The 27,885-nt window shown below is 43.9% G+C and overlaps 1 protein-coding gene and 1 non-coding gene across 3 annotated transcripts; both read right to left on the reverse strand.

The window, feature by feature from the left end:
* Positions 1 to 1,006: 1,006 nt before the first annotated feature.
* On the reverse strand, positions 1,007 to 27,783 carry ZNF346 (zinc finger protein 346). Of its 2 annotated transcripts, none has more exons than XM_055430659.2 (7): positions 27,579 to 27,783; positions 20,096 to 20,199; positions 19,446 to 19,538; positions 17,514 to 17,658; positions 13,312 to 13,497; positions 7,489 to 7,582; positions 1,007 to 4,852 (listed from the first exon to the last, which is right to left on the reverse strand). In XM_055430659.2, the coding sequence occupies exons 1-7, from the start codon at positions 27,751 to 27,753 to the stop codon at positions 4,765 to 4,767; spliced, it is 885 nt and encodes a 294-aa protein (XP_055286634.1). In that variant the 5' UTR covers positions 27,754 to 27,783; the 3' UTR covers positions 1,007 to 4,764. The 2 variants fall into 2 exon arrangements, with proteins under 2 accessions (XP_055286634.1, XP_055286632.1); XM_055430657.2 differs by having other exon boundaries at positions 13,312 to 13,545.
* On the reverse strand, positions 24,399 to 24,505 carry LOC129559708 (U6 spliceosomal RNA). The gene has a single exon (XR_008686638.1). It is a non-coding gene; the product is annotated as a U6 spliceosomal RNA (small nuclear RNA).
* Positions 27,784 to 27,885: the final 102 nt, after the last annotated feature.

The following is a 27,885-nucleotide window of genomic DNA, read 5'->3' on the forward strand; positions in this document are numbered from 1 at the left end:
CAATGACAGAAACAGTAGTCATCATTCACATAGCTTCCATCATGTGTCAGTCACTGTAATTTTTTCATACGTATCTATTCTTTTGGGCTTTCCAGGTGGCATTTGTAGTAAAGAACCTGCCTGCCAATGTAGGAGACTCAAGAGACTCAGGTTCGATCCTTGGGTTGGGAAGATCCCCTGAAAAAGGGAATGACAACCCACTCCAGTATTATACTTGCCTGGAGAACCCCATGTACAGAGGAGCCTGGCAGGCTACAATCCATAGAGTCACAAAGAGTCATATATGACTGAAGTGACTTAGCACACATATATTCTTTAAATAACCCTATAAGGTAAGTGAATACTAACATTTTACCCATTTCGGAGCCTGAGCTCTTTTCTTAATAGGTACTTTTGTTTTTTTTATTTCCCGTTGACCATGTTATGTGGCAAGGAGGATCTTACCTAACCAGGGATCAAACCCGTGCCCCCTGCAGTGGAAGCGAAGTCTTAACCACGGGACCTCCAGGGAAGTCCCAGAGCCCGAGTTCTTTGCTGCTTCACTAGGCTGCCTCTCCAGGGCTGATACCTCTTCTTCCATGAGAACTTCTTGGCCAGTGGAGTCATGGGCAGGGGTTCCCTCTAACGTTTATCTGCTGGGTTGTGTATTGTGGGTCCTGGGCCACACTGGGGAATATTCAAGGCTACAGAAATTCAAACCTGATTTCAGGGGTGCTCAGAGTAAAAGGATCATTGATGAAAAGATAAGACTCTTGGGTTCAAATTCCTGGGTGCCACCAGAATGGTCAAAATTAGAAAGATGAACAGTACCAAGTGCTGACAAGGATGTGGAGCAGGAACTCTACACTGCAGGTGGGAATGTAAGTTGGTAGAACCACTTTGGGAAGCATTCGGCATTATCTTGTCCAGGTAAACATGCACCTACCCTACGATGCAGCAGTTCTATTCCTGAATGTATGCGTGCATATGCACACGAAATGACACATAAAAATTTTTTATAGTGGCTTTATTTATAATAGTTCAAAACCAGAAACAACCCAACTGTCCATTAGCAGTAGAATGGGTAAACTATGGTATATTCATATAATGGACTACTACTCAGCATGAAATAATTTTTTTTTAATGAACTTCTAATACACACAGTAACATGGATGAATCTCACAGACATAATATTGAACACAAGTGGATGCATGGATGAGTCCTTTTATATTCTACGGTAAGACAGGTCAAGATAGTGTTTGCTACTGTGGGCTACTGACTAGGAAGGGAAACAAGGCCAGCCTCTGGGGACTGGTGACGTTCTCTATCTTGATCTGGAGGCCGACTGACCGTATGGATACACCATCCTCATCAAATTGTACTCTAAAAAATTTGGCTCATGTTATTGAATGTATGCTGTATCTCAAAACATTAGAAAAGCAATGATCAAGTAAAGATAATCTTTGAATATGGCTGACAACAGTTATTTCTGCCCGCCACACCCACTGTTCTCCCTTGGGATGGAGGGAGCTCTGCACTTTCTTCTTTGGCGCAAGCACAGCTCTCCCTCTTTCAGTAGGGTGATGTAGGTGGGACTCACTCCTTTCCAGGTGCCCAGGGGACCATTTCCCCTAGCTGCAGCGACTGGTTTAGGGATGGGAACAGATCCAGATGGGCTGATGAGTCAATCCCAGCATTTTTTTACTGGTACCAAGAAAAAGATGTTCTTTCCATTGCAGTTACCAACCTACTAGGATATAAACCTGAAGCTGCCAGAGGCTGTCTCCACCTTCTGGAGAAAGTCTGCCCAGGGAAAGAGGCCACACAGAGCAAACCAGAGATGACTGTGTCAGAACCTGAATCTAGCCATCGCTGTACAAGGTTGTTTCATTCGGAGAATCAATAAATTTCCTTTTTTAGATAATCACTTTAAGTTTCTTACAGTTACAACTAGAGTCTAGTATACCAGGAATCTTGGGTAAAATTATGAGAGGGGAAGGGGGCTGGGAATATAAAATAACCATAGAGCCTCGTCCAATCTCATTTTGATGGTGCCATTGCTGCCCCTGCTGAGTGGCTACTCACTCTGTGAGACCGTGGCCCTGCCAGATGAGCGAGGCAGGCCCAGGGGTCATGGGAGAAGTACTCTGGTCCTTGTTTGTAAAGACAAGAAATCTAGAGAACCAGATTCTACGCTCCATTTTGCTCTTAGCAGTGAGACCTTAGGCAAATCACTATACCTTTTTGAACCTTGTTCTTCTTCTATAAAACTGAGTATCACCTCCTAGCTCAAAAGGTTGCTACAGTGATCAAACGCTAGTTTCCCAATTTCGTCAGTGTTTTCCTACCCTTGGCTGAGTTAGTGCCTGCATCTTTGTGCGTTCCCAGAGCATCCTGTATAACCCTCTATCACCATAATCACCTTCGACTGTATGAGCTACCCAAGAGCTCTAAGAGAATGTTCATTCCTGCATCCCCAGGCCAGCAGGGCTGGGCACAGCTGGTAGGACTCTTGAATCCTAACTAAGAGATCCTGCAGGTCAAGGGCTCATACTCTGGCAGCTCACTCATCTCTCTGCCCTTTGCTTCCTTGCCTGGTAGGTGAGGCTGATCATGACATCTTGGTTGGGGTACAATGACTCTGGGGAAACTGCTAAGGCAGTCTAGGCTTTGGAAGCTGAGAGCTGTGTGGGGCCTTTCCCAGTTGGTGAAGAGCAGGTTCCCAAGAATAGTTTGCTGAGTGAAGAATAGGAGTTTAGGCCGCCTGGGCACCTTCCTCAGATCTTTAGCTGTCTGAAGCAAAAAAGGCTGCTGAAGTCATCGCATGCACTCCTTTCCCAGCTCATTTCTGGGTCATGGAAAAGGTTTTTCCAAGAATCCAAGTCCCATGGAACCAGCCTCCTGCCATGTATGAGCTGAGCAGGAAAAGCCCACCTCTTCCCATGCATCCTCATTCATTCTTCCATTCAACACACATGGCACGACAAACCACTCTGTCCATCAGAGCAACGGAGACGAACGATGCTAGGTCTCTGCCCTGAAGGATAGCCTGGAGAGAGTCAAATTGGACACTGCTTCCATTTTGGCCTCCCTGTACATCTCCTTTCCTGCTCCCCTGAATTCCTTCTCACACAGCAGCCACATGATCACCTCAAACAAAGTAGATTCCCAGCTTAAACCTTCTAAAGACTTCTGTGAGGCCCTCCAGAATAGGGGGAAGTAGATGAGCAGATAAGCTTGTATTGAATTTAGGGCACCTGGACTCTGTAGGACTTCTACAGAGCTGCCAAGCAATTTGGATATCTGTTTCTGTCCCAGCTCCTAAAATCACTACTTAGGGTGCTGGAAGTCTGAGAGGGCGAGGGCAAAGGGTAAAGACACACATACTAGATGATTCAAATCCCAGATCTGTTGAGTTGTAGTCTGGCTCATGGGAGAAATTCTTTATTTAGATGCTTCAGTGACCAAAAGATAGAGCATAAGCGCGCACACACACACACACACACACACACACACAATACACAAAGGCATTTACAGGCGAAGGGACAGGGAGTGGAGGGAGGAGCCCACGAGAGCAGCTGTGGACTTCTCTGACCCAGTGAGGAGGGACCTCAGAGGGTGACCCTCCATGGAATTCCTGTTTGAAAGCTATGAGGTAAAGTCCACTCCCAGTGAAGTCCCAGGCCATAAAGCACAGCAGTGTTGTAGAAATCTACATTTGGGGTTGGGGACATAGCTGTTTCCTCACTGCACAAGCTTACACCAGCTCTCTTTTCTATTCCCTTAAGGGTCCGTCCTGCTCCTTGGTCTCCAGAATCTCCTAGTGGACGATGGGGGAGGACTAGCACCACAGCAGCCTGGGCGGATGGTCTGCTGCGCAAGCGGAACAAGAGGACCAGTAGGTCCGAAGGACAGTGGTCAACCTTGGAGCTGGCTGGCATGAGGGCAGTTTCCCTTTAAAGGGAGAGAGCCATCCAGGAAATTTTTATGTGGGGACCTTCCCACATGACCCTGTGCCAGAGCACCTCTGATGGAGGAGGGGAAAGGCCTCTGTTGGCATTTTCTGTGATCCCACTGGGCACTGAGGCCTCCTTCGGCTCTAGCTTGTCCCCAGTTGCTGCAGGTCCTTAGCACCATTCAGGAACTGTGGAGAAGGGGAAAGCAGGATAGCAGTGCTCTGCCAGGACTGTGTCACTGCTCCAGGAGGAGACTTCACAGTGGGCAGAAATCTGGACAACTGACCAGCATCAGATATCAGGCTCAGGAAAGCTCACACTCTTTGGGGGGCAGGAAGTGTCACATGAACTCCAAGCCTCCATGTGGCAGCCATTTCCATCTGCCCTTTCCTACCTAGGCTAAGGCCTGGAGTGAAAACTATGGGTTTCACTGGAAATGCCTAGAGCCTAGGGAGACCTTTGTTCTTTAGCTGCAGGGAGTGGTCCATAAGTGACCTTTAGTGGAAAGATAGGCCTGGGGTCTCATGACATATGGCCCGGAGGGGCTGACAAAGGGGAAAGGCCATCCTCCAAATTACCACCCTGGGAAATCCCAAGTCCTGTCAACATCTCTGCTTCCCTTACCCTGATCTACAGGGCCGATTCTAAAGGGGAGGAGGAGGAGTAGATTTACCTGGGCCAATCAGAGGCTGTCTATGGTCTGTCTACTCCCTCAGGCCTATGTATTCTCCAGGTGTAAGAAAGGAGGAAGAGGGAGCCAAGGGCTGACCATAGTAACAGGAAGCTGGCTCATGGCTGGTTCAACCTGGGTTGCTGGACAGAAACACCCCTAGTTTTCCAAGGTGGTTGAGTCTTTCTGAATGGGTTGCCTTTGCATGGGAATCTGGCCCAGAGGTGACGCCACTGATTTTGGTGACCTGTAATTTGAGAGGAAACAAAGGCATAGGGTTAGTTTGTGGTGGCTGTGATGGTATCCCAGGTAGCTTATTCTAATGATAGTACAGCTCTTTCAGGGTATGGAGTAATAAGCAGGGCAGCACTCCTTCACTGAGGGCCACTGCATGCCAGGCACAAGGCCGGGTGTTCTGCTTTCAGTATCCTGTTTCGTTCTCATGCTAATTTTGCAAGGCGGGGGAACTAGCACCCCCATTTTATATACAAGGAAATTAAAGTTCAGAAAGTATAAGTGACCTGCCCATAGTAAGCTGTTTTAAAGTGTGGTAGATTCAGGACTGAAGCCCATGTGTTTCCTCTATACTGAATCTTTTTTTCTGCCTATGGGGCCCTACATGACCTGGATGGGACAGAAAGACCATTCTCCCCAGCACCTGGAATCAAGTGGCTCACCAGTCATGACCTCACTAGTATCACCAGATACTGTCTGATTTGTTTTGGATTTGTTTAGGATTTGTTTAGGATCTCTTTCTACCATCAGAGGGGGATCAAAAGGATCAGAGAAAAGCACTGGTCTTGGTTCCCACAATAGCTCTGGTGCTCAAAACAGGGTTTGACACATAATAGGTGCACAATAAATTGTTGGTGAATGAACGAAAGCTTATCTCTAACAGCTCCTCTTATCTGGACTAGGACTTCACATATATTATCTCTAACACTTACTTCATCCCATAAGGTGAGGAAGAAGAGCTCCATTTGGAAATAGCAGAGCAAAATGAATGGGCTTTGGAGTCAGAGGTTTGTATACTGGGTCTAACTCTAAGTAACCATGAGATCTATGGCAAGTTATTTAATCTATCTGATATTAGGTTTCCTTGGGTTGTAAAGGGTGGGGGGGAGTCCTAATTCAGAGATGCTGTTGCAAATTAAATGAGACTGAATTATGCGTTCAATAAATTGTACTATAATCTTTGTTTTGTTTTTTGTACCATAATCTTATGGAAAAGAAACTGGAGGTTCAAAGAGGTTTATGACTCACCTAAGGTCACACAGCTGGAAAGTGTAAGAAGAAAATAGTAAAGAACACTAGCATTTTCAAGTCTGGGTAGCCCCACGGTAGGGTTCTGACTGGTTCTGAGTTGTTTGCCAAAATTGCCAGCAGCCAAGCTGCAATGCTGAAAGCGAGATGCAAGCCAAGTTGCGAGGACTTGTCTCAAATCCATATCTAAGGGGAGCCTCACGAGTTCTCCCAGTTAAAGATGTATCTATCAGTAAAGCCACAGTGTGGGAGAGGAGACTTCAGGCAGAGCAGAGAGGACCAAGAACGTTTTGAGCCTAACACTCTGCACTTCTATCACCTTTAATTCACTTGGCTCTGTAAGCAATGCAGAACCAATCACCAAAGTCAACGCAGTCATCTCAGAGATCTGCCTGAAACTGTTTCCTCATCTGTAAAACAGGGATAAGTCCTATCTCTGAAGGTTATGTTGTGGCACACTGTCCATACTACCCTCCTGAGAGGCAGGGACTGAACCATCTGAGCCCTCCCAGCTGGAGCTGGCCTGTTCGTATCACATGGCACCATAACCCCCTGGTCAGCATTGCCCTGGAGGAGCATGCTGTGAGCCTGCCAAGCCTCAGTGTGAACTATAGCTCTGCCTGGTAACACCACTCTGAGTGGTGGGTGCCTATGTTTGTAAGTCAGAAAAATAACCCTTTCCTCCCAGGACTATTGTGAGGATTACCTGAGAGAATCTGCTTGACATATGGCCTGCAACAGACCAGGAGCTCAACCAAGGAATGTGAGTCATTTTCAAGATTATTACAGACAACTCTGTTAGTCTCTTCCCTTTAAAGCACTTATCACTATTTGTAATTATTGGTGGTTTGCATGGTCATTGTTTTTTGTCTTCTCCCATCAGAATGTTAGGTTATCAGAGCAGGGACTGAGTCTGTCAGTATTTGATCAATGAAAGAACCTGGTCATATTTGGTAATAACCTGTAGAGGGAGCTCCTGCCACAGAACTAATGGCAGTGAAGACTAGGGTCTTCAAGCCAGTGGTGGGTTGGGGTTGGGGAGTGTCCCCAGTTAGACTGCTAACATGTTGCCAAAAAATTTAGGAGACCACTGCTGCTGCTGCTGCTGCTAAGTTGCTTCAGTCGTGACCGACTCTGTGCGACCCCATGGACAGCAGTCTACCAGGCTCCCCCGTCCCTGGGATTCAACAGGCAAGAACACTGGAGTAGGTTGCCATTTCCTTCTCCAATGCATGAAAGTGAAAAGTGAAAGTGAAGTCGCCCAGTCGTGTCCGACTCTTAGTGACCCCATGGATTGCAGCCCACCAGGCTCCTCCGTCCATGGGATTTTCCAGGCAAGAGTACTGGAGTGGGGTGCCACTGCCTTCTCTGAGGAGACCACTAAGGGAATCATTTATGTTTTTCTACTAAAACCTTCAGCCCAACAGGTCTAAATGCTGGGGAGAAGATGACAGGAGAACTCACATAGGGGATACTTCTGTTGACTGACCGAGCTTATGCTAACTAAAAAGAAAAGACTGCCAGGGTTCCTTTTTAGCCAAGGAATACCTGGCTTTGTTCTGATTCCGAAGCCCTGAGCTCCTGCTGCAGACCCATTAATTTCAAATTGTGATTACTTACTGGTTCTTGTGTTTGAAGCCGCTGACATGAGCTTGGTACTGTTCTATGGAGTTCAGCACTATCTTGCATGTCTTGCAGGGGTAGCCCTTCCCAGCTGAAACACACATAAAAGTCAAGATGCTTAGTAATCCAGTAAGAAGGGACCTGGGGACTCTGTGCTTTTGACAGCCCTTCTGAAGATGGACAAGTGGAGTGAGGTTAGGTTGTTGGCCCTGGTAAGAATCCCAGAGGCCTCAATGACTCAGTGATCAGGGGTACATGTACGCCTGTGTGTTTCCTGGAACTGGGAACCTCTTTGTCCCCCCCTGCCCTGTACCCTTAGTCCCAGCATGGAGCCTGGTCCAGTGTAGTTGTCTGCTGAGGAAATAAATGATTGATTGAACAAAGAGGTGACATTTGGTGTAACTGTCTTTTCCACCTGGACTGTGCCCTTAGATAAGAGATCTCTAGGAAGGCAGCCCTCTCCTTGGGCTTGCAATAACAGTAATTAATGAGAAGGAAAATTAATCTGTCTCTCTACCGTGGGGCTCACAGATACCCTTTCTCACTAACAGGGCTGCTCCAATGACAAAGTGGCTTTTCTTCACATGGTCCAGCGGAGAGAGCATGGGTCAGGAGCCAAGAAATGGGGCTGGACTTCTGGCTCTGCATTCACATGACCTTGGCTAAATCCTTTTGCCTTCTGATCCTCAGCTTTTCTCAACTATAAACCAATTATACCATACCCATAAAACTTACACTAAAAAGCAGTTATTATTTACTAAGTGCCTGATATAGTCATGTACTTTATATTATTTTGATTGATGCTCATAAGGGTCCCATGAAAACCATCCTTCTCTTACAGAGGAAGAAAATGAGGCATGGTCACATGTCCATGAACACAGAGTTAGTGAATGGCAAACAGGAGTGGCTGACTACGAGGCTCTACTTACCCAGAATGCCTGGTGCCAGCTGCGCAAGGCAGGCCACTGTACACATGAGTTCAAGAACCCTCTGACACACCTTTTGAGTCATCTGCCATCCTAAAACCTCACGGCTCTGGAGTGAGATCACCTAGGTTCAAACCCCAGCTCCATCATTTCTTACCTGTAAGACCACAGGCTAGGTACTTAATCTCTCTGAGATGTATAAAAGTGTGGCTTCCCAGAGACTTAGGTTCCCTACCTATAAAATGCAGTTAATATTAGTATCTACCTTATAAGGTTATTGTAATCGTTCAAATAAAAGTAACTGACTCATAGTAAGTGTCCAGTAAGTATGAGGTTTTGGCTTATTTGTGTTTTACTCTTACAGGTTCCATGAGTGATGCTGGTAAAAAAGTGGAGAGTATCTTTTAACCAGCCTTCCATGGCAGCTGGGAAAACCAACAATCTCCTCTAATTCAATAAGCTAGCCAATGTTCCCAGCTACCTTTGTTTCTCTTGTACCTTCAGGTATTTCCTGGAAGACATATCCTTTTAAAGCATTTAAGGGGAAAATTATTGCAGTCAGAATTCAGGTCTTTTTTAGACACTGAAGGCCAGAATTCATGGTTGAACACAAACAGGCAAAAGACTCATAATGGACTAGCAGAACCACCATCCCTGCAAGGTCCAGGGTGGAACCTGGGGCTGGTGTGGAGGTAACAACCACCAATGGTTAAGTCACCGATGCCCAGATTACAACAGCTCACTCATCATCTATTAAACACCAAGCACCATGACAAAATTTTGGATACTTATGCCCTTGGACTCTTATAACAAGGCTGGAAGATAGGTAGGTGGTTTTCTCCATTTATCAGAGCAGGAAGCAAGCTCAGCGAGGTTAAGTGAGCTGGGGTCAGAGCTGGATTTGCCCTCTGGTCTGTGAAGCCCCCATCCTTTCATCTGCACCACAGGTCTCTGGACTATGCAAAGTACATCTCAGTGGAGAGTATACTGATCTGCAAGCTAGATTCAAATCGTCACTTAGGGTAAGTAAAGAATGCATTGGTGCTTCTAAAAAACAGCTTTGTTCAGTACCCACACTCATCCATTTTTATCTGGTTTTCATTTTACATGTTTGATATTCTGGTTTCCCCCTGTGACCTTATGAAGAATAAGTCACTAGAGCTCATTTTAAAACATCTGATTTATTTGGAAAAGCACCTGTATCTCCTCCCTTTTACTGCCAAGACTTTGAAAGCCCTGTTTACACTGCTTCTCCATTTCCTTGTCTCTCAATTATTCTGCAACCTATCCCCCTACACGCACACACGCTCTTTCTGAGGCCAGTGGAGGCTTCTCTGTATCTAAACTTAATGGACAAAATGGATGCTTATGCAACCTTTTTGTATTTGGCTTCTCAACAGCACCTGACAGCATGGGTGATTCCTTCCTCCTTCAGTCTCCTGCCCTTGCTTTCAGCATGCCACACTCTTGATTTTTCTTCGCTGGTGGTTCCTTCTCAGTTTCTTTTGCTGTCTCTAGTTTGACCTTCACCATTTACTATTGCCAGTTTCAGAGGTTTCAATCTTGGTTTTCTTTCTTTCTTTACTATTTTAAATTGTGGTAAAATACAAATAACAGAAAGTTTACCATCTAATCTATTTTAAGTGTCCAATTCAGTTAATGTTAAAGGACAGTTCTGGGTTAGAGAAATTTGTGTCTTCATCATGTTAAGTATCTTCACATTATTGTGCAGAACTTTTGTCATTTTTGTGAAACTGCCAATCTATACCCATTAAACTCTCCATTTCTCCCTTCTCCTAATCCCTAGCAACCACATTCTACTTTCTGTTTCTATGAGTTTGACTACTCTAGATATTTCATACAATTGAAATAGGAATATAGGAATTTTATTTTTGTGACTGATTTATTTCACTGTGCATAATATCCTCAAGGTTCATCCATGTTTAAAGCACATTAGAATTTTCAGAGGGCTCAATCTTAGGCCCTTCGCTCCTTTCTCTGCAAATTCTCTAAGGGATCTCATTCATTTCCCTGATTTCAAGTACCACTTATTAGCTTCAAACATACGAAACTACCAATATTTAGCAGTTTGGGAGCCTGATGGGCTGCCGTCTATGGGGTCACACAGAGTCGGACACGACTGATGTGACTTAGCAGCAGCAGCAGCAGCAACCACCAAAATGGTGGTATCTCTAACCTAGACCTTTCTTTTAGGCCTACACCTATATATCCAACTGCCTCTTAAACATTCCTACTTGGATATCTCATGGGTATCTTAAACTCAGGCTGCCAAAACCTGTTTATTCACCTCGTGGCTTAAGGTCAAACCTTGACTGCTCATTTTCCTTCACCTCCCACATTGCATAGACAATTCTACTTCTTACCTACCTCCTGAATCCATTTACTCCTGTCTGTCTCTACCAATGCTACCTTAGTCCAAGCTCCCATATTCTCCAGTACGAATTACTGCAACAGCCTCACTGTTGGTCTCTCCCCACTACCCTTCCTCCTCATTCTAAACCATTCTCCACTTTGTAACTAGAATGCTCTAATTAATAATGCTGAAGATGTGAATGGTTTCCCAGTGCTCTTAGGATAAAGGCTCAAATCTCAAACATGACCTACAGTGCCATGATTGGACACCTGCTCATCCCCCTAGCATCATGTTGCCCCACGCTATCCCTTTTGCTTCTGGGAGCCTTTGATCCTTGCTCCTCCACCTTAAGTTATCTTCAGAGCATGCCATTTGTTTCTTTTTCTAAAGCTTGCCACACTTGTAGTTAATTGCTCATTGCCTGTCTGTTCTGCTAGACTCTGAGCTCCATAAGAACATGGACATGTAATTAATATATGTTATATACACAATGCCTGGCGTATATTAGGAAAGAGCTCAACAAACATTTCTTGACTTAACAAACATTTCTTGACTTTATATGAAATGAATAGACCTGAAAGCCTATCCCATGTACAGAGGTTGAAGAAACTAGGGATCAGAACAGGGCAGAGAAAGCAGACCTGATCTGTGCAGGAGGCAAGGCCCTAAGGAAGGGAGCGAAGGTGACGGGGGGTACAGAAAAAGAGGATTCCAGTAACCCAGAAGGGATGTTGAGAGCTCCAGCGACTAGAAGGATTTGGCTACCTGAATGATATGCAGGGCTTAGTTTGGCATTCTTGAATAAATGAGAGAAATGTGAGCCTGGAGTACAAAGCAAACTCCAAGTCTTGTTTAATCTGCTTGGTAGATGCTGAATCTCACCCTGGTGGGAGACATCTGGACACTCTGGGTCATCTCACATTTGACTTATACTTGTCATGATACATGCCATAAACCTCAAGGAAACTATTCTGTGGACCTAACACAGAACCTTACCTGGATTGCAGTGTTGGCTGCCACAGTCTAGCATGGGATCCAGAACAAACCGTTTCATCTTTCTGATGCTAATGTCCTCATTTGTAAAACGGGAATAATCAAATGTGCACAACAGAGTTGCTGTGAGGATTAAATCAGGTAATTACATGTGAGAGCATCTAGCCTAAGGCTTGGACTATGGCAGCTATTGGTAAGTGCAGGATGACTGTCTGAAAGAATGAATGAACAAGGGTGGACTGAAGCCAGGAGGGAAAAAAAGCCAAGCTGCTAACAACATAAATCGTTTGGGAAGGCAGAAGTCCTGTCAGTGGAAGTCCCTGCTTGCACATCCTAGATCAACACCCCACCTCTGTAGGTAAGAAGGGGGTCAGAATCAGTTCGATGTTTCTGCTGACACCCTGTACTTGGAGCTCCTCCAGCCAAGTACACTCAAAGCTGGAGGCAGGGCGAAGGAGTGTAAGTTTTGGAATCAGGCAGAGTTAGAGACCCCAACTGATGCTGTCATTTATTAACATCAGGTCATATCAGCTGAATGACCTGAGCATGTCACTATGAGTTTCATCTTCTTTACTTGTAAATTGGGAAAATCACAACTATTTTATAGGAATGCTGTGGGGATCAAATTATGCTGTATACATTAATATCAAAGTGGGATGTGATACCCTTTCCCCCAACCTAGGTTTTCATGAAAGCATTTAGTTGATCTGTAAAAGAAATCAGATGATTTAAGCAAGAAAAAAATATCTAGGATACAGTTCTAGGATTAAATATGGTAATTTAGCCTTAGACAAATGGAGGAGGGTGAATACAAGGAGAAGGCTTTGGCTTGAGATAAAAGAAAAGAATGGATACAAGATAAGCATCCTGAAACACTGCAGTGCTTGAATCCTGCCAATAAAAAGAGACAATGAGGGAATGGCCAGGCAGGACCAAGCAGGGGCAGGGACTAGAGCAAAAGAAGGTCAGCTGTAAATCTGGCTTCCAGCATCTTTCAAAAAACTGAAAGATACAGTAACAAATGTTTAGCACTGCCTAGGAGAGGCATGTGGAGAAGGAAATGGCAACCCAATCCAGTACTCTTGCCTGGAAAATCCCATGGGCGGAGGAGCCTGGTAAGCTGCAGTCCATGGGATTGCTAAGAGTCAGACATGCCTGAGCGACTTCACTTTCACTTTTCACTTTCATGAACTGGAGAAGGAAATGGCAACCCACTCCAGTGTTCTTGCCTGGAGAATCTCAGGGATGGGGGAGCCCAGTGGGCTGCTGTCTACGGGATCGCACAGAGTTGGACACGACTGAAGCGACTTAGCAGCAGCAGCAGCAGGAGAGGCATGTACTCTTCAGCTGACTACATCCCTTCCTGGCTTTTTCACTTATCAAAATTTCCCATCTAGCTTTTGCAAGCATTTGAATTTGCAATGCTTGCTTCAGAAGACCTAAAGAGGAAAGGCATACCTTTGATGGTCCAGGAAGCTCTAGCAGTCAAGCCCTGATACAGTTCTGGGTGTGAGCTAGGCCCCTTACCTGATGAGTCAGTGACAGCAGGGTCAGCCAGTCGTCCGTAGTGTGCCATAAGTTTGAGTTTGGTCTCCTGTTTCCTGTGTTTCTTGCCCACATAATGTTGCTGAGCCATGACAGGGTCATTGAAAGTCGCGTGGCAGAGGCTGCAGAACTTGTCTGGGTCTATCATCTCTCTATTCTGGTGCAAGGCTAAGGTGGAGGCCATAAGGAAAGGGTTTGTAAGGCGTTTCGACAGAGCTGTGGTGAGAAAGTTCAAACAGAAACAATGAAAAAACCCAGAAGGTGCCAGGCTTTCATGTATGCTGAAGGCAAAGAAAGGCTGGGTCACTAGTTAATCACACTTGCATATGGGGCACTGCCTGTGTGAATCACACAGTAAAAAATCTTCTCTAACTGAGAAGATAAGGGGGAACCCAAAGACTGGCTCCTTTGTTTGGCAGCTTAAACTACTTTAGGCACATGAATCCCTATTTTCTCATATTCCGAGGAGGTTCTGCACTTCTGCTACCCATCTGCCAAATTACAATAGATGAGAGATGTACACGCTTGCAGTCTTTTCATCCCTCAGAACTCCCCAGAATGTCACAGCACATAGGACAAGAAATATGGGTGTTTTATTTCCATCCTTAAAGTACCCCAGTTATAGATCTGGAAGCCAACGCACAGATGCACAGCCTGAGGGTCTAGAGGGTCATTTAGAAAAGGCACTGCACTAAGGGGGCCTTTTAAGCTACACTGCCTTCTAGGCTGAGTGGGAGAGAGAAGAATGACACTGACATTTAGTTACAAGCTTTATATATGTATTTTCTCTTCTGGTCCTCTGAATTATGCTCTGCAGTAGGTATCATCTTGCCATGATACAGAGAAAAACCGAGGCTCAGATGGGTGAAATGACTTACCCAAGATCAGTAAGGAGTTAAGGAGTGAATCCAAGTCTGTGTGACCCTAAAGACCATGCCCTCTTTGCTATGCCAGGCTGCCAGAGTGTGGCAGGGAGACAAGAAGGCTACAGCCCATGTGTTCACCTACAGAAAGCATCCCTGGCTCGGGTCTATGAATTCAGTTAATCAGAGCCTGGTATGGGCATATGTGTAAGCCTCCTGTGGGCCAACAAATGTCCTGACTATAGGCTGCACTGCTGCTTTAAAAAGTGGATGCCATAGCTCATTTACGAGCCCACGTGGCTGGAATGGTATCAATCCAGTAGCCACTGCTTTAAGAATGTGGCCTAGAACCCCCACCAATGGTGGAGGAGGGGTGGGGCTCAGCAGCACTCACACACAGATGCTCTTTCATCTCTTCCACTTCAATGGGGGAAGTTTAGAGGATTTTCAACAAGCCAGAAGAAAGTTGCTGGCTCTTCCTACATGGTTTTCCAGTACGGAGACTCTTGATTCTCCTGGATATTAATTTTTCTTAGTCATTATTTCAACAAGTCACTGGAAAAGTAATGTACATGTTGCAGAATATTCAATAATATGAGAGAATATTCAGTATGTGGTGTTGAGTGAAAAAAAAAAAGCAGGTTATATAGCAAACTATTTCTTTTGACTTAGTTCTGTGAAACAACTGGTAATGTGTAGAGAAAGACCAAAAGCATTGAGTAAAAGGATACTTTTCAGTATTTTCCACCTTTTCTACAGTGAATGTAGACTTTTGATATCAGAAGAGATAATCACAGTCATTAAAACATAAAGGTCATTCTTTAAAAGACGCTAAAGAGAAACATCAGAGGTGAATAATTAAAGTTGGAGGAACCATTTAATGGACATCCAATAAAAATGAGAGCTATGGGAGTCTTCTTTCAGAAAACAACTTGAAATATAGAAAGAGAATTCTACAGGACTGTTCACTGTAGTGTTATTTATAAATACCCACAAAGGAGAGGGAGAAAGCGTAAATATTCATCATTAGAGGATGGTTAAATGAATGTGGTGCAATGGGATACTGTCATTAAAAATGTTTACGAAAAACTTTTTAATAACATGGAGAAATACAAATGTTCTATTAGCGAAAAGAGTATAAAAGAAAATTATACACACAATATGATTATATCATTACTAAAAGACATATGTCCAATCTATATGTGTGTACTGGCATTTTGAAATGCTGCCAACATATTAACAGTGTTTCTCTCTTGGTGGTAGGATTTGGGTGGTATTTACTCTTCTCTTTGTACCTTTTGCATTGTTTGAACTAGAAGTAACAATGAGGAGTATGCGTTGTTTTTATAAAACAATAAGGTTAAAGTATTTTACATTTATATACATAATCTAGACATACATAAAACAAATATAGACACAGATATACACACATACAATAACAAAAGATTATAGGAGAAACAGTGCTATAAATGTTAATGGTGGTTGTCTTTGAATGGTAAAATTATGGGTATTTTTCTTCCCATTTATATATAATTTCCATACTTTCTACAATATGCTTGTATTACTTTTACATTAGAGATTTGTTTAATTTCAGAAATATAGTTATAAACTCATGTAATAACATGGAAATGTGCTCTAACTACAAAATTAAAAGTTAACGCAGGATACAAATGGTACATGAACTATGATTATAATTATATAAAAACATATCTGTTATGTGGCAAGGGCCAAAAGTAAATATGAAAAATAAACTCTTCAATATGGAATCTTTGGACCAGGAATATTCCAGGGAATTTTCCCATTTATGGAAAGACAAGTTCATATAAATCGAAAGATAAGTGATTTTACAAGTTCTGTTCTTAAGCTAGTTTCTTTTGGCCTAATGTTTAATCTTTTTGGCACCATAAATAGTACCAACAGTGACCTCACAAAAAAGCAACTAGTACTAGTATAACTTAATGATGAGGAAATCAGAAGCAAGGCCAATGACAAGCTCTGGGTGGTGAGTGCCTGATCAACCATTGCATTTTATGTGGGGATTCCACTCACTATCTTGATCGTGCTGATAATACTGACAATAGGACCTGCTGGGTACTCTCTGGCAGTCCAGTCGTTAGGACTCGGCGCGCACACTGCTGGGGCCCAGATTCAATCCTTACTTGGGAAACAAAAGACCTGCAAGCCGTGCAGCATGGCCCAAAAACAAACAAAACAAAAAATCCTAAAATGTCATTTACTGAACATCTGTTTCAGGGCCCTTATATACATTATTTCATCCTTAAAACCTATGAAGTAGATGATATTATCTACATTTCATAGGTGAGAAAACTCAGGCATGAAGAAGGTCAGTCACACAGATGGTAAACAGCAGTGCCAGGATTTAAACCTGGGCATCCATGACTTCATCTGTCATTTCACTGCTAGAATACTAGATTTGGGTGTGGTAAGACAGTATAATCAGGAGTGAATTTTTTTTGTACCCTATTCTTCAAAGTCTTCTAAAACATAACTGTCTTGTTTTCATAATATAGCAATTCAAAAAAGGACAAGTATTACAGATAGTATAGTCTACCTCTTGGTCCAAAATAGAGAAGAAAAATTACTGAGAAAAAAATGAAATAAAGATCAAAGAACCTTCAGTCTTGACTAACTGCAGTTAGCAGAGATGTAAAATCCTAAAAAGTCAGCAGTTAATGAGATGAAAATGAAGCCTGAGCCCAGTGGTGACAAGATAAAGGGGGTTATTTTAGAAGTCACTGCTCTGGGAATGAATTCATGGCTGTTGCAAACACTGTTTGTTGGGCAGTAGTGGCAGTGCTGAAGTATTTAGCTTTGAAAGGCAAGTCCTTGTCTTGAGGAGAACAGGCAGCTTTGAGGATTAAAGTGAACAGGGCATAACCTGAGCACATAAAAAAGACAAGAATCTAACTTTTAACTTGGAATACATGGTAATAAGGGCAGGTGGATGCTAGGAGGGAAAAATCTAAGTGAGAGGCAGGAGATAGAATCCTCTCCTGGTGTGCATAGCCTGGAGGACTTGGGCACTCCTGAGTTATAATTATTTGTCAGGACAAAAGCTCAGGGCTAAGAAGCTTCTATAGAGAAAGACTGATAATAAGCAAAGAAAGGAAGGTTAGGTGAGTATGACTCTGAGGCTGCATTTCAATGAAGCTGTGTCTACTCTGATATTTTTAAGGGCACTCAAAAGCAGTTCAACCTCTTCAAGTCTGTGGCTCCAGTGAGCATTTCTGGGAGCACCTGGCATTGGTGCCGTGAGAACGGGAGGGGTCCCGATATAGCACCACTCAGGAAAACCAGTACCTTCCACCTTAGTGGATTGCTGCTTCAGCTTTAAGTTCTTTGCGTGGGTCTTCCCCAGGTAGTGCGACTGGGCCACGACAGGGGAGGAAAAGGTCATGTTACAGATGGGGCAGCACTGGTTCTTGTCTTTGCTTCTGCTGCTCTTCTGGTTAGGAGAAAGAACACAGGTCTGATCACGCCACTGCCCAGCCAGAAAATCTTCACTGGTTCCCCACTGCCCATAGGAGAATGGGCCTTCAAGGCCCTCTTCACACACTAACCCCAACCTACCTTTCTGGATTCTTTCTGAGCTACTTCATCCCATGCTCTCTCTACTCACCATTCCCGTTTTGTTCTCTGCTACTTTCATGTTTTACTTGGGCCATTCCTACTGCTAGAATGATCCTCCCTTCTTTCCTGCCTGGCATATGTCTGCTAAGCCTTCAAGGCCCAGATTAAGTATCACCTCTTCTGAGAAACTTTTACTCAAGAAAATTACTCAGTAAAGAACTATCAACCTAAAAAAAAAAAAAAAAGAACTATCAACCTGCTTTTTGTGATTATTCCAGGAAGAATTAACTTTATTCTTCCTCTATTCTCCTAGAATACGTTAAACAGACCTCTATCATACCACGTGTCACCCTAAACTGACAGTGTCGCAGCTTAGGAGACTTTCCTGTGGACTAAAGTTCAATGTTTGGGCAAAGACCGTTAGACTCGTTTATGTTTCCTGTTCTTAGCACCCTGGTGGAGACTGGCACACAGCAGATGTTCAGGGTTTATTGAACAAGCAGACCATTGGATTTTATTTGATGATTATGACTAGGCTAGAAAACAATGTATTTCAAGCCTATATTAAGGGCTTCCAGGATCTCTTTCAGAATATTCATTCTAAGATAGGATTTTTCAACCTTGGTATTATTAACATTTGGAGCTGAATAATTCTTTGTTGGATGGGGAGGAGTCTATGATCTCATTTGAACTACTGGACCACCCTTAGAGTTGAGGGATTGGAGATATAAAGAGGTGACGTGACTTTCCCAGGGCCACAGAGTTGATCTTGTCTTTCTGAATTCCACGTCATAAGGAGGGCAACTAGGGGGTTAGTCCAGTGAATGTGGAGAGGGGATGAGCAAGGCCCTTCCAAACCTGTGGCCCCTGTGATAGGGAGGCACAGTTTATAGTGTAAACTCTAACTCACTGAACATCCACTAGGAATTGTAATTTTACTTCACAATACCCTTACAAGGTAACAACTATTATCTTTACAGAGAGGTTAAGTGACTTGTCCAAGGTCACACAACCAGTAAGTTGTAGAGCTAGTATTTGGTCCTAGTCTGCTGACTTCTCATCCCATAATATTTGCACAGCCTGCTATGGAACAAAAATAATGGTACACCTGAGGGATTGGGGTTGTTTCAGCATAATTCTCACAGTATTGCTAAGGCAAAAGCAAACATGTTTACATCTTGATCAGAGCAAGAATTTGGAAAAGAGTTCCTTCCACTTGTTTATTCCCAATATTCAAGTGCTAAACTCAGTTCTTTCCACTGGATCTCAAGAACGTAAGCATTCTGGTTTTCTTCCTCTTTCTCTTCTTGAGTACGGCATGGACAGTGGTCCTACTCTAACAAACCATTTGATGTAATATATATAACAATGGCTCCATTTATTGAGCCCCTACTATGTGCCAGGCTCTGTGTTGGGTGCTTTAATAAACTTTCCTTCATTTTTGTTTGGAAAAATGCTGAAAGGTAGTTGATATTAGCATCCTCATTATTACAGAGGAAGAAATCAAGCCTCAGAGAGGATCAAGACTTGCCCAAGTCACACAACAGGGCCAGGATTTGAAGCCAAGTCAGTCTGACTCAAAGCCCATGCTCTTTCCGCCACACCAACCTGCCTGCTGGCTTCATCAGGAAGCGAGTGGTCTCAACATGGCAGCTGGATTACCTGATCTGAGTCTAGCCTCTTCATTTCCCCCTTTAGTGTCTCCATTCCATGGATTGCTAGGTATCGCTTCACTTTGTTGGCATGTTTTTTGCTCTGTAAGAACCCAGGAAAAAGATCAAAGATACCCAAATGTCATTTCATACCTAAGGTACTCAAAAATATCTACTAGATTTTCAGTGGATCATCCTCACAGAAACTTTTGAGGAGGAGAGAGTAGGGGAAAAACCTAGTTTATTGAATTACTACTTTGTATAAGGTATTTAGATGCTGTCCAATCTAATCATAAAAATTTATGAGAAAATTATCATCATCTCAATCTTACAGATGAGGAAACTGAGGCTGAAGATAATGAGGTTTCTTGACCAAGATGAGTAGCAGAGTTGTGATTCAACTACAGGTTTATTTAAAGCCAAAGCATAGACTTTTTACACCAAGCTGTAAGGGAACGTATAAGTACAATGATATTGATTTGGATGGAGAAATGAGACTCAGAAAAATTAAGTAAATCAGTCAAATTAAGACTCAGTCAAAAATTAAGCCAGCATGCATGGAGGCAACATCTGGGTGGCTAAGAAGGAATTCACTGTGCAGGCCAGAGAGAAGGGGGGCTTGGCATTGGGTCTAGAAAGTACTAAGGTACCAGGGCATACCTGATAGTGTGCCAGCTTCTGGGACTCAGAAATGAGCAAGGCGCAGCAAACCTTACACTGGGTGTTGGTGAAGAGACACTGGTTCTTCTGGATCATGTGCTCCACTACAGAGAGAAAAATACAAGCTCTGAGTTAAAAACCTGCCTCAATAGCACTGTCTTTGAACACTGCCTCAAATGCAGGCACTGAAAAATGGAATGCCACACTATTAAATCTGCAACCCCTCCCCTAAGGGCTTTCATGACTCAGGTACATTCTTGTGCCACCAAACCTATAACTTACTTTATAATTTTATGCAGGCTAACTTTCTTTACTAAATTCTTTTAAAAAGGAGTCTTTAAATTACAAACTTAAGTAAAAACCAGTAAAAATGAACACATTAAAAAAGAAACAATTCTAGCTTCTCTAGTAGTGAGAAGCTTGCAGGGCTTCCTAAAAGGAACATTAAGAGAGTGGCAACTGTGAGGAGAGGTGTTAAGACACGGTAGCAACCAACTGAGACGTCTTCTCAGATAGAACTGGAAGGACTGAAAGACTTGAAAAGGAAAGAATTCTCTTACTGTTCCTGATCTGATTTTGAAATATCTAAAATTACTCAATATGTCATGTAAGTTCCACACTGTAGGAAACCACAGTATTAACCTGTGCTTAATTGTTGCACCAGGAAAACAAGGCCTTACTTTTTGAGAAGGGAGTAAAATCTCACTCCAGACATTTCTATCATCATGACATTGATAATCTGAGGCAGGGATAAGTCTAGAAAACCATGATGAGATGGCAAATCCATGTTTTTTATCTTCTACTCTGGATCAAAAAATGGATAAGATTTCCTGGAGGGAACTTTTGGGTGGGGAACTTTTAAGGTTCTTCTCCCTCAAGAACTAAAGCTTATTTATTACAGCCCTATTGGGAAAAAGGGGTGTTGTCTGGCTATATTTCTGATCCTTGGGGTCCCTTGTTTATTTCCCCATTTTTCTCCTACAGTGTTTGGTAAATTTTTCTGAAAGACTTTGGCTGCCTCAGCCATCCTCAGAGAAACAAAAGGAAGTGGATCCGTGAATAGATCTGGGCCAGAACTTTTTAATTTTTATTTATTTATCTTTGGCTGCGCTGGGTCTTCGCTGATGTGCGTGGGCTTTCTCTAGTCGCAGCAAGCAGGGGCTACTTGTTGCAGTGTGAAGGCTTCTTATTGCAGTGGCTTCTCTTGTTGCAGAGCACAGGCTCCAGGGTGCATGGGCTTCAGCAGTTGCGGCACATGGGCTCAGCGGTTGTGGCTCCCAGACTCTAGAGCACAGGCTCAATAGTTGTGGCACATGGGCTTGGTTGCTGTGTGGCATGTGGGATCTTCCTGGATCAGGGATTGAACCCGTGTCTCCTGCACTGACAAGTGGATTCTTTACCACTAAGCCACCAGGGAAGCCCCTGAGAGCTTTTTAAAGGGAGGGTGAGAGGCTCCTCAGAATGCAAAACCCACAAGGGGAAAATGTTACCCAGAGTCCAGTCATCCTCTCCTTGCCTGGAGATGTTGGATTATTTTATTAAAGGAGATGGGGTTCCCTCTCAAGAATATTCAGAATCTGATTCCCAGAGACTAAACAGGGTAAGGACCATGTCATTTATGACTTTGCATCCCCAATATCTAGTAAAATGTGCGACCCAGAATAGTCATCATTAAAAAGTCTACAAATAACACATGCTGAAGAGGGTGTGGAGAAAAGGCGACTCTCTTATACTGCTGGTGGGAACGTAAATTGGTACAGTCACTATGGAAAACACCATGGAGGTTCCTTAAAAAACTGAAAAAACAGAGTTGCCATATGATCCAGCAATCCCACTCCTGGGTATATATCCAGACAAAACTATAATTCAAAAATATACATGTACCTCTATGTTCATAGTAGCACTATTCACAATAACCAAGACAAGGAAACAATCTAAATGTCCATCAATAGATAAATGGATAAAGAAGATGTGATACCTATACACAATAGAGTATTACTCAGCCATAAAAAAGAATGAAATAATGTCATATGCAGCAATATGGATGCACCTAGAAATTATCATACTAAGTGAAGTCAGACAGAGAAAGACAAATACCATATATCACTTACAGGCAGAATCTCAAAATACGACACAAATGAACCTGTCTATGAAACAGAGAGAGACTCACAGACATAGAGAACAGATTTGTCATTACCAAGGGGAGGGAGTGGGAGAGGGATGTATTGGGAGTTTGGGATTAGGAGATGCAAACCACTATATGTCGAATGAATTAAACAAAAAGATCCTACTGTATAGCACAGGGAACTATAATATCCCATGATAAACCAAAATGGAAAATAATATGAAAAAAATATCACTTTGCTGTACAGCAGAAATTTATACAATATTGTAAATTAATTATACTTCAATAAAATAATCAAGTCTCTGAGGCAGGAGTAAGTCTGGCATATGCAAGAAATGAAGAGAAGGACACTGTGGATACAGTAAGCTGAATGAGTGAATAGTGGTAGGAAATAAAGTTGGGAGAGACAGCCTGAGGCCTGCCAGATAATGCCGAATCAGTACAGGCCTCACACACCATGGTCTGAACTACGGATCTCATTCTTAGTTCAATGAGAGGCGACAAGATATGGCTTACGTTTTGAAAAGATTAGTCTGTTCATTGTGTCAGCAGACTGTATGGGAACAGGAACGGAAGCCGGAAGAGCAGGGAGGAGGCTGCTGCAGTCTTCCAGGCAGCAGATGACAGAAATCTGGACCAGGTAGGTTGCCAGTGGAGATGAGGAAAAGTGGATGGATTTGGAATTATGTTCTGGAAGTAGATCTGACATCCAATTTCTCTGACTGGATGGAGGGGGTGAAGTAGGACAGGAGTCAGGGATAACTCCTAGGTTTTGAATTGGAGCAACAAGTAGATGAGAAGTGGAGGAAGACAGTGTTGGAGGGGAAATTAAGGCTTTTCCTTCAGCTATATTAAACATGAGGGGTCTATCACACACATGGGTAGAGATATCAAGTAGTCACCTAGAGATGCAAGCCTGGAGTTCAAGGGAAAGGTCAGAGCTGGAGATACAAATTGAGAATCATCAGTGTATTTATCATGTTTAAAGCGGCAGACTAGAAGAGGATGCCTAATGTAGATGGAAAAGGAAAGAGTTTTTGGGATTTTAATATTTATTTATTTTGACTGTGCTGGGTCTTTGTTGCTGTGCGGGCTTTTTCTCCAGGTGCGGAGGGTGTGGGCTTCTCATTGCAGTAGCTTCTCTTGTTGCAGAGCACGGGCTCTAGGGTGCACAGGCCTCAGTAGTTGCATCTTGTGGGCTCAGAAGTTGTGGTTCTCGGGCTCCAGAGCACAAGCTCATTACTTGTGCCACACAGGCACAGCTGCTCTGCAGCATGTGGAATCTTCCTGAATCAGGGATTGAACTAGTGTCTTCAGCACTGGCAGGCGGATTCTTTACCACTGAGTGGACTGGATTCTTTACCAATCCCAGGGAAGCTCCTGGGATTTTGAGTCCTGGACCCTCCAAATTTAGAAGTCAGGCAGAGAAAGTGAAATTGAACATAAAATGAGTATAAGGTGGAGCTTGCAGCTGTAGTAGAGTGAGGAGATCTTCTTCACCCAGAGCAACTATAAAACTGGACAAAGTTGTCAGAAACAATCCCTTCAGTACTCTGGAAACTGATCAAAGGCACTTAACAATCTGGGAAGCAGTTATGCTTGTACATCTGCTGAACTTTGGATGAGAACAGCAGGGATCTGGGACTGCTCTCATCACCTCCCACACTCAGTCAGAGCAGAGGTTCTACCAGGAAGAGGCAGGATGTGAGAACCAACAGCTTCCCCATAAAAGAGGAAATTAGTTGAGTTGGAGTGGTGCGCAATGCCCTGATCTTTTGATAATGTCGGTGGAAGTGCTGGTCTCAGAGGCAGGTGAGCAGGAAAGGCCAAAGGCTCTACTATAACCTGAGGTTAGTCATGTCTATGGCTGAGACTGTGTGGCAGTGGGGCCCTAAGAGGGCCTAAGGTGGCTGAATACTCCTGGCCAACTCTGGTTGTTCACATGCACGGAAGTGATGCAAAAGAGCCTGATGGAAAGTAAAAGTTAGGGCTGACTTTAAAATGGCCTGAACTTTGAATGCCCTTTCCTACATACCCACAGATCCAACTGCAGAGGACTGAGGCCTTACTGACTCCAGGTGTTACTGAATCACTGCCTGACCACTAAGCAACACATAGACATGTGGAAGACATATTATAAAAATGAACCAAATTGGAAATATTTGCTCTTCTTTTTTTTTTGATATGGAACGCTTCACGAATTTGCGTGTCATCCTTGCGCAGGGGCCATGCTAATCTTCTCTGCATTGTTCCAATTTTAGTATATGTGCTGCCGAAGCGAGCACTGTTCTTCAAGTCTTAGGCCACTACATAAGCAGTTTTTTTCCAAGCTTGGAGGAAGCCCTAACTATTCCATCATGAAATCACATGGAGAGACCCTGAGACTACCTGAAAAAAAGAGATACCTAGTCATCTTCCGGAAGTTCCATCCACTATTGTTTCAGCTCTAGCCACCATCTGATTGCAATTGCAAAAGAGACCTTGAGTCAGAACTGTCCAGTCAACCCTTTCCTAAATTGCTGACTTACAAAAATCTGCGAGAAGTTCATGAGGCTGGAGGAAGCTAAGGTCCACAGAGGGGAAAAAGAACTTACATGAGTTATCAGAATTCTGAGAAGGTGGCCTGAATGTGCATCTCTGTTGCTCAGATACAACTCTAATCCATCTACCAATTACAACAGGGGACAGGTTTGATACAAGCAATTAGGTGCTTAGAAAATATTGGAAAGACTGAAGGTACTAGGCTGAGCCTTCCGGAAATGTCTCCAGGAACAATGCATGCATTACTGTTCCAACGTGTGAGCTACAGTCTCTGAGGCCTCCGCTGCAGCCTTGCTGAAGTAAGAAGCTCCATGTCACTGAACAGGCCTCTTAACCTATGAAGCTGGAGAATGGATGCTGGAACACTGACGTGGGAAGACCTTATAGTTTTATCATTTTTCTTGATAGTACCAATAGTCTTAGGAATGTGATTTTACCACATTTCTACCTTCCAAATCTTATGAGAAAGCACCTAATTGGTAGGATTTATTTTGTATCTATATTGTAGATAATCAGAAGATGTATGGGGCAGAGGTTGAGAGATCTAGAATGTGAAACACAGGGCTGATTTTCACAAGGTCATGAAGGAGGGACAGCAAATCTAGCCATATCAACAACTACATCAAATGTCAATAGTTTAAACAGTCCACTTGAAAGGCAGAGATTAGAGGATAAAAAAGCAAGAATCATACAATGGAATTCTATTTAACAATAAAAAGGAATAAAGTATTAATACTCACTACAATTTGGCTAAACCTCAAAAACATGCTGAGTGAGAGAAACAAAACGTAAGAGACTCTGTATTATATGTTCCATTTATGTGAAAAGTTCAGAAAGGGCAAATTTATAGAGACAGAAAACAGAGTAGTGGTTACCAAGGGCAGGAGGTGAAAGTGGGGATTTAATGTAAAAGAGCACAAAAGAGGGACTTCCCTGGTGGTTCAGTGGCTAAGACTCCACACTCTCAATGCAGGAACCCTGAGTTTGATCCCTGGTCAGAGAACTAGATCCCACACACTGCAACTAAGACTTGGCACAGCCAAAAAAAAAAAAAGCACAAAGGAACTAATTGGAGTGATGGAAATATTCTAAGTTGGATTAGGGTTATACAACTCTATACTTTTACTACAAATTATTGAATTGTACAGTTATAACGGGTGACTTTTATGGTGTGTAAACTACAACTCAATGAGAAAACAAAAATTATAACTAAGAGAAAACAAAAATCCCAAGGTGAGTAGGACTTGGTGTTATAGGTATCTACCTAGACCTCAAACAAATCACTGGACAAAGTGAGATCAGAGAAATGAATTGGTCTTTAAGTGATTGTGTGCACTCATACACACATAAACAGTTCATTTTCCAGAGCACAGCTGCTGTGTTCTCTGCTTCAAGGTCCAGAGCATGCCTGCTCTGTCCCCTGAGGACAGAGGTCACTTCCTCTTTGTGTACCCCCAACTTTTAGACTTTCCTCTTTACTGTACCCACTACATTATACTGCAACTGTCTTGGCGTCTGCTTCCTGGACTAGACCACAAGCCCCTCCAGGGCAAGGACAGTATTTTCATCTCTGCAGCTCTGATTTCCAGCCAATCCTGGGAAGAGAGTATTTGTCAAATTAATGAAAGTAAAATTGTAACTCTGTGCCAAACAAGTTTGAAAGTATAAGAATGAGGGAGATAGAAGCCTCATATTAATTTAAGAGTCACACAAGACTAGTTTAACTGGTGAAGTATATATAGGGTATAGGTCTGTCGTGTATACCACCCCAAATTTAAACATATCTTCTTTGGATGTGGTCAAAAACTTCATTTTATCCCATGGCAATCAGTTCACAAGCAATATATTAACTTCCAAGACTAGTCTGCTCAGCAAGCAAACAAATCTTTAGAGAAATTTGATTTCTCTGCAGATTACCTGACAGGATTAGCACAAAAGCCCAGTTTGTGTACTTCTGGGTTACAGTTAAGCAGCTAGCTCTGCTAAGAACTGTGAAGTGGGTCACAAAACGGGGTCACAGCAGCTCTTTCTATACTCCTCTTTCTATCTCCATCTTATCCAGGGCCAGGTCAAATGCAGAGCAAGCTGGGAAGCCCAGAAATGCCCTCCTAGGTGGCCTTGTGTATTCCATTCTCCTCAACTTTGGGTCAAGCATGGGCTACAAACAAGAAGCTGGAGCCAAAGAATGCCCTGGCCAGGTTCTCAGGCTCCTGGCCCCCATATTAGAAGAAGGACCCAGCTGGTGGAGACAAGAGAAGAGACACCAAAAAACAGAGGTAAGCCAGGACTCAGTCACCAAATCCAGAAGGAACACTGAGGTAAGGAGGCGGCCTTCTATAGCCCTCGGAAGTGTGGGGCATGAAAGGGAGGCAAGACACTAGGGATGGGTGAAACTGGGACGGTGAGGGGGCTACGAGGCTGGCAGGGAAGTTTCTGGGGGTTTCTGAGATGGCCTAGACGGCAAGCCTAGAGATTCCAGTCCTCGAATTCAAGAAGAGGTGAGCTCTGGTAGGTGACGAAGGTGGGGGAAAGAAGCGCACGGCCAGAGCGTGAAAAGGCCCTTGACCATCTGCGCGCGAAGCTTGGGGTGCCGCAGCCTGGATTTTTCAGGGGAGCTGGCCCACGGCGCCCGGGCCATAGCGTGGTGCACGAGGCAGGGAGTCCCCTGGCGCCTCGCGCAAGGGGGCGGGCCTAGCGCCAGGGGGTGTGACCGTAGACCTGGGGGCCGGTCCACGTCCCCGCCCCGCGCTTCCGCCACTCCCCGCGAAACCAGCAGGCGGGCGAGGGGCTTCCAGCCTCTGAAGCACCCGGACTCACCTTCCTCCCTCCCCACTGGTTGCGACCCGGACACTGCTTCCCAGAGGCGGCGCGCCCTCTCGCGGTCGAAGCGCAGCCCATCCGGTTCCCGGCCCTCCCGCTCCTCCGAATTGTTGCACGATCTGGCCCCGCCGCTGTCCGCGTTCTCCACTGTGCCCAATGCAGGATACTCCATCTTCCCCGCAAGCCCTAACCGGCCGATAGCCACTCATGAGTCTTGATCTCGCGAGATGTGGCTGGGAAGATGACTTTGCCCGGCCAAGAAATCTCGCGAGGTTTGGGCACCGCAGGCTCCTTTGCGACTTTG

This window comes from Moschus berezovskii, chromosome 8 (genome assembly GCF_049115385.1).
Source record: "Moschus berezovskii isolate FMDL1 chromosome 8, NW_MosBer_1.0, whole genome shotgun sequence".
Taxonomy (NCBI): domain Eukaryota; kingdom Metazoa; phylum Chordata; class Mammalia; order Artiodactyla; family Moschidae; genus Moschus; species Moschus berezovskii.

Bases quoted from the DNA above. Each gene is read 5' to 3' on its own strand.
- ZNF346 (XM_055430657.2), bottom strand. From the start codon at position 27,753: ATGGAGTATCCTGCATTGGGCACAGTGGAGAACGCGGACAGCGGCGGG. The intron at 20,200-27,578 runs GTGAGTCCGGGT...TTCTCTCTGTAG, and splicing joins ACCAGTGGGGAGGGAGGAAG to TGGAGCACATGATCCAGAAG. The intron at 13,546-17,513 runs GTACTGGTTTTC...TTCTCACCACAG, and splicing joins GCAATCCACTAAGGTGGAAG to CTCTGTCGAAACGCCTTACA.